General features: G+C 40.5%; 1 protein-coding gene across 1 annotated transcript in view; it reads left to right on the forward strand.

Moving 5' to 3' along the window:
* The window catches only part of TMCO1 (transmembrane and coiled-coil domains 1), a 34,789-nt gene extending 24,557 nt beyond the window's left edge, over positions 1 to 10,232 (forward strand). Inside the window, exon 7 of the mRNA XM_079107958.1 lies at positions 9,924 to 10,232. Within this exon, the coding sequence (XP_078964084.1) occupies positions 9,924 to 10,022 (99 nt within the window). The 3' untranslated portion in view covers positions 10,023 to 10,232. The remainder of the gene's footprint in view (positions 1 to 9,923) is intronic.
* The last annotated feature ends 307 nt before the right edge of the window (positions 10,233 to 10,539 follow it).

Consider the following 10,539-nt stretch of genomic DNA (forward strand, 5'->3'; position numbering starts at 1 on the left):
GCTTGGTATTGGGGATTGATCCCAGGGTCGCTTAAATTTTGAGACAGGGTTTTGCTATGTTGCTTAGAGCCTTGCTGAATTGCTGAGGCTGCCTTAGAATTTGCAGTCCTCCTGCCTCAACCTCCTGAGTTGCTGGGATCCCAGGTGTGCACCACTGCTCCTGGCCAGGATTCATTCTTGATGTTGAACACTCTAGGAGCTTTGACTTACATGCATTTTTTGCATGGTTATAACGTAGCATTTCTGTTTTCTATGGATATAGATATAAATAGAAGGAGCAACAAACATTTATTTGCTCAATGACATCGTTTTTTTCTGTGTTCATACATAGTCTTAATACTTGGGATTTTTTTTTTTTTTTTTTTTTTTTGCAGTGCTGGGGATCGAACCCAGGGCTTTGTGCTTGCAAGGCATGCACTCTGCGGACTGAGCTATCTCCCCCAATACTTGGGGTTTTTTGTCATAGGTCTGCTACATGAATTTTTACTCCTAGGATAAGAATCTGTTACAGAGATGGCTTAATAGAGGCAAACTCTGCTCCAAGTCCTCTGTCAGTCTTCTAGACTGGTAACCTCTCGAGGGCAGGGTACCAGAGGTCTGTGACCTAGTCCTCAGAACAGTTAGTAGGCTTAAAGAGTTTGGAAGTGTAGGGTATCATTGCCACTGTGGAGAGGTTCCTGCCTTCTGGGTGTGCTGCTAGGTTGGTCAGTCCCTACAGGAGTTTTAGAGGAAGAGATTTCACTGACCTAGAGGCAGGAGAAAACTGACTTAAGAAAAATGGCCAGAAGACCTTGGTTTCCTTTACAAGTCTATAGGGATTTAGACACGCTGTTTAGAATCTGACTGCAGGGTAAGATTGCACGATACCATCTGTACCTGAACACAGACACAAATGAGGGAGCTGTGGTGCCGTAATGCAGGGCTCCTGGAGCCTGTGACAAGAGCGCTGGGGAAGGGAAGGAGCCAGGTCTCCAGCAGCCCCTCTGCAGGCTGGGGAAGGGAAGGAGCCAGGTCTCCAGCAGCCCCTCTGCGGGCTGGGGAAGGGAAGGAGCCAGGTCTCCAGCAGCCCCTCTGCAGGCTGGGGAAGGGAAGGGGCCCAGGTCTCCAGCAGCCCCTCTGCGGGCTTGCCAGTCTTCACACTCATCGATGCCCATGCTCAGGCTGTTCCCATCTAGAGCAGTCTTGGTTTCTCCAAAATGTCTATTACTTACTTTGCTCTCTGTGGCCTACTTTAAATCACAGAACCTGTACTTTTCAGGGCACCAGAGATTTTCCAACTGACCTTTTGTCTCTGAAAGGATAAGGACTCATTTAATTGACCCTTTTATCTGCAGAATAACTGAGCAAGGGTCCTTTGTTTATTTTGTCTAGACTGTATTACTGTATTTGCTGACTAGACAAATGTGTTTATCATCATACATTCTGTAATGTCTTATTTCAGATTTTACCTTTTTTTTTCTTTGCAGTATTGCAGGTTGAACTCAGTGGCACTCTACATCCCTAGCCATTTTAAAAATTTTATTTTTAGACAGTCTTGCTCAGCTGCTCAAATGGTCTTGAGCTTATAATCCTCATGTCTTACCCTCCTGGGTAGCTGAATATTGTCTTTAAAGTAGTTTTCCATAATGCCCAGTGTGGTGCTAAATACACTCTAGATGCTCAGGAAATACTTACAGTTTATTAAATAAAAGAAATTGGAATTCGTATTATTTGCTTTTCTTGCTGCTTTTGTGCAGTAGGCTCTTTAGAGATAGACATGAAGGAACTATTTTTATTATCAAGGTAATACAAATTCAAACCATTCTATAACTTGTTGTCTGATCTACTACTAATGGATTTATCTTCTTATCCTGTTTTCAGATTTCTCCTTTAAGTATAAGCCATTATGTTGTGAAATACTTGTATTGAAGTTTTTTATGGTAAATATGATTCAAATAAGTTCTTTTCGTTTGTTTTTTTACACAAACACACAGTATTTATTAACAGTTACAAAATATAATGAATAAATAGAAGTACATTCCAGATACAAAACAGAACTAATAAATATACTTTTTTTTTTTTTTTTTTTTTTTTTTGCAGTGCTGGGGATCGAACACAGGGCCTTGTGTTTGCAAGGCAAGCACTCTACCGACTGAGCTATCTCCCCAGCCCATAAATACATTTTTTTTTTTGGTAGTGGGGACTGAACCCAAGGGTATTTTTTATTTTAATTTTTTTTCATACATGTATATAGGGTAATAATATCTGTCTCATTGTGCCATCCTTCCCATCCCCCCCACCCCACCCCTCCCCTCCTCACTCTCTGCATAATCCAAAGTCCTTCATTCTTCCCTACCCATCCTCCACTGTAGATCAGCATCTGCTTATCAGAGAAAATATTCGGCCTTTGGTTTTTTGGGATTGGCTTATTTCACTTAGCATGATATTCTCTAGTTCTATCCATTTACCTGCAAATGCCATAATTTCATTATTCTTTAAGGCTGAGTAATATTCCATTGTGTATATGTACCACATTTTCTTTATCCATTCATCTGTTGAAGGGCATCTAGGTTGGTTCCATAGTTTAGCTATTGTGAATTGAACTGCTATAACTATTGATGTGGCTGCATAACTGTAGTATGCTGATTTTAAGTCCTTTGGGAATAAACTGAGTAGTGGTTCCATTTAGAGCTTTCTTAGGAATCTCCATGGTGCTTCCCAAAGTGGTTGTACCAGTATGCAGTTCCACCAACAAAAAAGGTATGAGTATACCTTTTTCCCTACATCCTCGCCAACACCTACTATTGCTTGTATTCTTGATAATTGTCATTCTGACTAGCGTGAGATGAAATCTTGAGTAGTTTTGATTTGCATTTCTCTAATTGCAAAAGATGATGAACATTTTTTCATATATTTGTTGATTGTATTTCTTCTGGGAAGTGTGTTTAGTTCCTTAACCCATATTTTGATTAGGTTGTTTTTTTGGTGTTAAGCTTTTTGAGTTCTTTATATATCCTGGAGATTAATGCTCTATCTGAGGTGCATGTGGTAAAGATTTTTTTCATTCTGTAGGCTCTCCACATTATTGTTTCCTCTGCTGAGAAGAAGGTTTTTAGTTTGAATCTGTCATCCCCTTTATTGATTCTTGATTTTACTTCTTGCGCTTTAGGAGTGTTGATGAGGAAGTCAGGTCCTAAGCCAACATGATGAAGATTTGGGCCTACTTTTTCTTCTGTTAGGCACAGGGTCTCTGTTCTAGTGCCTAAGTCTTTGATCCACTTTGAGTTGATTTTTGTGCAGGGTGAGAGATAAGGGTTTAATTTCATTTTGTTACATATGAATTTCCAGTTTTCCCAGCATCATTTGTTGATTAGGCTATCTTTTCTCCAGTGTATATTTTTGGCACGTTTGTCTAGTATGAGATAACAATATTTATGTGGGTTTGTCTCTGTGTCTTCCATTTTTGTACCATTGGTCTACATGTCTATTTTGGTGCCAGTTCCATGCTGTTTTTGTTACTATTGCTGTAGTGTAGTTTAAGATCTGGTGATGCCTCCTACTTCAGTCTTCTTGCTAAGGATTGCCTTGGCTATTCTGGGTCTCTTATTTTTCCCAATGAATTTCATGATTGCTTTTTCTATTTATTTGAAAAATGTCATTGGAATTTTAATAGAATTGCATTGAATCTGTGTGACACTTTTGGTAGTATGGCCATTTTGACAATATTAATTCTGCCTGTGCAAGAGCATGGGAGATCATTTTAATGTGTTGGTGTTTTCATTTACCTTGGTTATGTATTTTTTTAATTTCCCCCTTGATTTCTTCTTTTATCCATTCATCATTCAATAGTGTATTATTTCGTCTCCAGGTGTTGGAGTAGCTTCTATTTTTTCTTTTATCGTTAATTTCTAGTTTCAGTCCGTTATGATCTAATAGAATGCAGGGTAGTATTTCTATTTTTTTTTAATTTGCTGAGAGTTACTTTATGGCATAACATGTGGTCTGTTTTAGAGAAGGATCCATGTGCCACTAAGAAGAAAGTGTATTTGCTCAATGGTGGATGAAATACTCTATATACGTGTCAGTTAAGTCTAAATCATTGGTTGTATTATTTAATTCTGTAGTTTCTTTGTTTAGTTTTTGTTTGGAAGATCTATCCAGTGGTGAGACAGATGTGTTAAAAAGTCACCCAGTATTATTGTGTTGTCGTCTGTTTGATTCTTGAAATTGAGAAGGTTTGTTGGATGTACGTATATGCTCCATTATTTGGGGCATATATATTTACTACTGTTATGTCTTGTTGGTGTATGATTCCCTTAAGCAGTATGAAATGTCCTCCTTATCCCTTTTGACTAACTTTGCTTTGAAGTCCAATTTGTCTGATATGGGATGGAAACCCCTGCTTGTTTACAGTCAATGTGAATGAGATGTTTTTTCCCAACCTTTTCACCTTCAGTCTGTGGATGTCTTCTCCTAGGAGGTGAGTCTCTTGAAGACAGCATATTGTTGGGTCTTTTTTAAAAATCCAGTCTGCCAGTCTAGGTATTTTGATTGACGGGTTTAGGCTATTAACATTCAGATAAGATTTGTATTCCTGGTCATTTTGGTTTATTTTTGGTTTTTAACCTGACTTAGTTTCTCCTTTGCTTGACCCTTCCTTTAGTGTAGTTCCTCCCTTTGCTGTTTTTCATTGTTGTGGTTTTTTTTTTGGTTCTTTTTTTTTTTTTTTTTTTTTCATTTCCTCCTCATGGAATATTTTTCTGAGAAAAAGCCTGTAGTGCAGGCTTTCTAATTGTGAATTTTTTTAACTTTCATTTATCAGGGAAGGTTTTCATCTTCAAATCTGAGACCTTACTGTGCTGGATATAAAATTCTCAGCATCCATTTTCTTGCAGAGCTTGATATGTTATTCCAGGACCTCCTGACCTTGAAGGTCTGGGTTGAGAAATCAGCTGAGATCCAAATTGGCTTTCCCCTATATGTAATTTGATTTTTTTCTCTCATAGCCTTTAAACTTCTGTCTTTATTCTGTGTGTTAGTCATTCTCATTATACTGTGCCTTGGTTAGGTGTGCTGTAATTTTGTACATTTGGTGTTCTGTGAGCCTCTTGTAGTTGATTTTCCATTTCATTCTTTAGATCTGGGAAGTTTTCTGATATATGTCATTGAAAAGGTTGTGCATTCCTTTGGTTTGTATCTCCACACCTTTGTCTATTCCAATAAATCTTAAATTTGGTCTTTTCATGTTGTCCCATGTTTCTTAGAAGTTCTCTTCATGGTTCCTTACCATCTCTGTGTGGGCAACTTTATTTTCAAGAGCATATATTTTGTCTTCATTGTCTGAGGTTCTGTCTTCCAGGTGGTCTAGTCTGTTGGTGATGCTTTCCATTGAATTTTAATTTGGTTTATTGTTTCCTTCATTTCGAGGATTTCTGCTTGATTCCTTTTTATAATCTCTGCTTCTTCATTGAAGTGATCTTTTACTTTCTGTGTTTTCTCTTTTAATTCCATTCTTTATTTTGAAGATCAATCTGACTATGTATTTTCTAAACTTCTCTGATATTTCTTCTACTGTGTTATCTACGGCTTCTGTTGTTGGAACATCTTGGTTGGTTTGAGGCACTTTGCTCCCTTGTTTTTTCATGTTGTTTGTTGTCTTCTCATCTCGCAGTGTGGAGCTGAGGCAGTACAGTTTCTATCCTGTAGTCTTATAGTGTGTCTGAAGTCTTCCAGTACCTCACCTTTAAGGGGGAGACCAATATTAACAGCACCCAGTGCAAACGATACACCACCTTAAACCAAATGGCTCCTGTTAAGGCATTTACAGCTTTGTCACAATAGACAAGTGAAGTGTTCAATTGTTGTCTACAACATAAGCAGTAAGTTTGCTAAAAGGGTTTACCATTTCAAATGATGGGCAGTGACGGAACAGAAGTAGTGTAAGATGTGATGTTTATGTATGAGGGAAAGGGAGAGAAGATGGAGCTAAAAATGTATAGTAAGAGCAAAGGAGAAATTAATAGAGGTTGGCTGTTAGTATGAAAGAAGTGAGAAAGAATCTAGGGAGACAGGAAAAATATGTACAGATTTTTAATTACAACAAAACTGTCATATACTATTCAGACATTCCATTCCTCAAGAAATCGATGCGTGAAAAATATTTGGATTCAAATTTGGTAGAGGTGTGAGAGAGAGGGCAAAAAAAAAAATCTAAAAAAGGAGGAAGGTCTCAGTGGAAAAATTTCTCAAGTGCCCTTCTTCACCAATTGGTGGGGTTGTCTGAAGTTTGATGTTAGTTCCAGTCCAGGGCATGCCAGACTGGTTGAGTGAGTGAACCCATAGTAAGATCTCACCCTCTTCCAGTCTTCCTGCCGGTTTTACCGGGCCCCTTCCAACCCTGCACACTTCAGGACTCACTGAGCTGAAGAGAGCCGTTTTCTCCCATTTCTCTGATGTGCTCCCCCCAGAGAACTGTTCCCAGTCTCTGATTCCACAGGCTTGCCAGACCCAGACTGGCCCATACAAACCCAGCTACAATCTGGTGGACCTGGGCTTTGGCTTCCCCAGGCCCTGTCTTGCTGCAGTCCCAAGATCTTAATGCCCTTTCACATGCAGTGACCACCAGGGATGTGGTCTTACAAAGGAACGACCCTGCAAAGAGGCAGCCAGATACCGCACCAAGCAGAAAGACCTCAGATGCAATGAGACCTGCAGGTACCCCAGTATATGTGCAGGCCCTGGCCTGAGTCCCAGACCAAGGTGGCCATGCCCTGAGAGGGCGGCAACTGCCACAGGAAACCTGCAGGCCCTGGCTGTTGTCCCAAGATGGCAGCAGCCACATGTAACCAAGCCTGCAGGTCCTGTGACAATGGACTTCCAGACAACAGCGGGCAGCAGGCGATCTGCTGGCGATCTGTGGGCAGTCTGCAGGCTAACAGCAGACAATCAGATGGGTGTCCAGCAGTAGACAATGTGTAGGTAAAAGGCGGGTGACAGGCGGGCAAGAGGCCAGCGAATGGGCAAGTGGCGGATGACAGGTGGAGGTCAGTGACCAATCCGCACTAAGGCAGGCGAGACGCTGGCAGACAGTGGGTGATCGGGGTGGATGAATGGGGTAAGCAAGGGATCTTTGGGCAGCAACAACTACAAAGAAACAGTATTTCCTGTGCTTGAATCCTGAGGTACAGGGCAACAGGGAATGCAGCCTCCCTCTAGTCTGCCATCTTGGATCTCCCTCAGATAAGTTCTTAAAGCTGTGTTCTTTATATTAAAACTTTACATTATATTCTGACAGTATTAATCTCCAAAACACACACCCTTGTACTCTGCTACACAATCTGTAATGTCAGCATTTATCCTCAAAGCTGATCGAAGGAGTGTGTACTTCCAGGGAAGCTTAGTTCTCACAGTGTGCTGTGTCCAGTGGGTTCTCTGACTGCTGCTGTAGGTCTGGAGCTCTGTGTGTGTGTGTCCATCGGGTGCTCCACAGGTGAGTGGTGGTTCAGTGTGTGCAGACCCCATGCCATAGAGTGGAGACGCGGGCTTTTTTTTCCTAGCGAGGACTATGCAAGACAGTGCAAGAATCAAAGCACACGGGTCTCAACTTACTCTGCTCCTAACTTTGCTTTGTCATTTGGCAGGCCATCATACCTTGTCCAGCTTCAGATTCTCAAATATGAACGGAAGGCACTGAGTGGGGATAAGCAGATGAATTCCAGGTTTTCTTCTAGAATGCCCTGTGGAGCTTCAGCAGCTGCCCTTTACTTAACCTTTGCACGTTCATAAACCCTGTCCATTCCCTCTTTGAAACGTGGTCTGCACACCAGTGCTCTTTAGTACACCCACGCTTGTCTGCTTTTACCTATTGAGTCATTACCTTCTGAAAGTTCATTTTGTTTATCCAAAACCTGTTTATGCTGGTTTTACTTGTTATTATATTCATGTAATATAATCAGACGTCATATTATTCAGTGCAATCAGAGGGAAAAAAATTATTTTATGGGAGCTAAATAAGTTTTGAAAAACTGAATAAAGATGAGTTTCTAAAAAATATATTTTTGCATTAGATATAGGTGAGATAAAAGGGCAGGGAGTATTAAAAAAATACGTGAAGCTTCTGGACTCCAGATTGGTCTGCAAAATTCTTAAGTTCTTTCACCAGTTAAAATAAATTGAAACTGAACATTATAGCAGTGTAATATGCCTAAATCTAGCCAGAATGCCCACACTCAAGAAAAGGTCCTGCTACCAAAAAAAAAAAACCAAAAAAACACGAATGTGCTTCATATACTTCATGTTCAGACCGGGTGTGGCTCGCTGATGGGCACCTGCTAGCATGCACTCTAAGGCCCCAGTTCACTCCCACTGTTGCGAACGAAAAAGAGCATCTCGTTTTATGATTTTTCACTTGAAAATAGCAGCTGCTATGGTTGGGAGACTAAGATTCATCAGGTAAAGAGTGCTTTGCTGTTCTGTGATCTTTTTTTTTTTTTTTTTTTTAATTTAACTTTTTTATATTAAAATATTTTTTATTTTTACAGACTGTATCTTGATTCATTGTACACAAATGGGGTACAACTTTTCATTTGTATGGTTGTACACAATGTAGACTCACACCATTCATGTTATCATACATATACAAAGGGTAATATTGTCTGTTTCATTCTGCTATCTTTCTGTCCCCCATCCCCTCCCACCCCTTTTTCCTCTACACCAAAGTTCCTTCATTCTCCCCCGCCCCCATTATATATTGTCATGCACTTATCAGAGAAAACATTTGGCCTTTGGTTTTTTGGGCTTGGCCTATTTGACTTAGCATGATATTTTCCAACTTCATCCATTTTTTAAAAAAATATTTTGTTTTAGTTGTAGGTGGACACAATACCTTTATTTTATTTTTATGTGGTGCTGAGGATCGAACCCAGGGCCTCACACATGCTAAGCAAGCACTCTACCACTGAACCACAACCCTAGCCCCCAACTTCATCCATTTACCAGCAAATGCCATAATTTTATTCTTCTTTATGGCTGAGTAATATTCCACTGTGTATATATACCACAGTTTCTTCATCTGTTCATCTGTTGAAGGGCATCTAGGTTGGTTCCATAATCTAGCTATTGTGAATTGAGCTGCTATGAACATCGATGTTGCTGTGTCACTGTAGTTTGCTGATTTTAAGTCCTTTGGATATAAACCGAGGAGTGGGATAGCTGGGTCAAATGATGGTTCCATTCCAGGTTTTCTGAGGAATCTCTATACTGCTCTCCAGAGTAGCTGAACCAATTTGCAACTCCACCAGCAGTTTTTGAGTGTGCCTTTTTCCCCACATCCACGCCAACACTTATTATTGCTTGTGTTCTTGATAATAGTCATTGTAATTAGAGTGAGATGAAATCTTAGGGTGGTTTTAATTTGCATTTCTCTAATTACTAGAGGTGACGAGCACTTTTTCATATATTTGTTGATCACCTGTATATCTTCTATGAAGTGCCTGTCTAGTTCCTTAGACCATTTATTGATTGGGTTCTTTGTATTTTTGGTATAAAGTTTTTTAAGTTCTTTATAAACTTTGGAGATGAGTGTTCTGTATGAAGTGTGTGTGTGGAAAAGATTTTCGCCCACTCTGTAGGCTCTCTTTTCACATTATTGATTGTTTCCTCTGCTGAGAAAGAATTTTTTAGTTTGAATCTATTCCATTTATTGAGTCTTGCTTTAAAATTAACAGTGGTCGGGGCTGGGGAGATAGCTCAGTTTGTAGAGTGCTTGCCTTGCAAGCACAAGGCCCTGGGTTCAATCCCAGCACCACAAAAAAAATAAATAAATAACAGTGGTCATGTTGTCGAGGGTCATAGCAGCCCTTGAGCTGGTGAATCCTCTGCCTGACGTCAGCTGGGGCACTTCTCACCACCGTAGTAAACCCATTCCCACTCTGCTTTCTTCACAGAACATCCAGAAGATTCTCGGCCTTGCCCCGTCACGAGCTGCCACCAAGCAGGCAGGTGGATTTCTGGGGCCTCCACCTCCTTCTGGGAAGTTCTCTTGAACTCGGGCAGGACCTCACTTCTTGGCATTCTTTTTAAACCCTAAAATCAGACTGGCAGCTGTTTTGCAGCAGGAGTGACGACGGCCTTGTATTTGGGCCACCTTCAGTCTGACCTTTTCTTGGCTTTTGCTGTGACTAGCGGAGAGTGGCACCCGCAGTAGACAGCGCTTCTGCTCCTAGATGGGCTTTTTTTTTTTTTTTTTTTTTTTTTTAATAAGTGAATTGACTTGTTAAGTTCAGGTGATTTTTATGTAATTAAAAGCAGTCGTCTTTCCTGTTCCACTTTTATGACTTGCCTGTGGGAGTGCCAGGTCCCATGGGAGCTACTCTCCAAAGCAGGAGCCCGACTGAAGTGGATCTCGGTCATGGTTTTAACGCTAAATCTGTCATGGTCAATAAAGAGGCCAGGTTTGTCGCTCTCACATCTGTCTACAAGGCAGAGCTGTTGCGTTTTGTTTTCGTGTATCTTCAGGCCAAGAAGAATCAAAGCACGTGTTCATATACTGTTTTACCTCAC

The sequence above is a fragment of the Sciurus vulgaris genome, assembly GCF_902686455.1.
Source record: "Sciurus vulgaris genome assembly, chromosome: 12".
Taxonomy (NCBI): domain Eukaryota; kingdom Metazoa; phylum Chordata; class Mammalia; order Rodentia; family Sciuridae; genus Sciurus; species Sciurus vulgaris.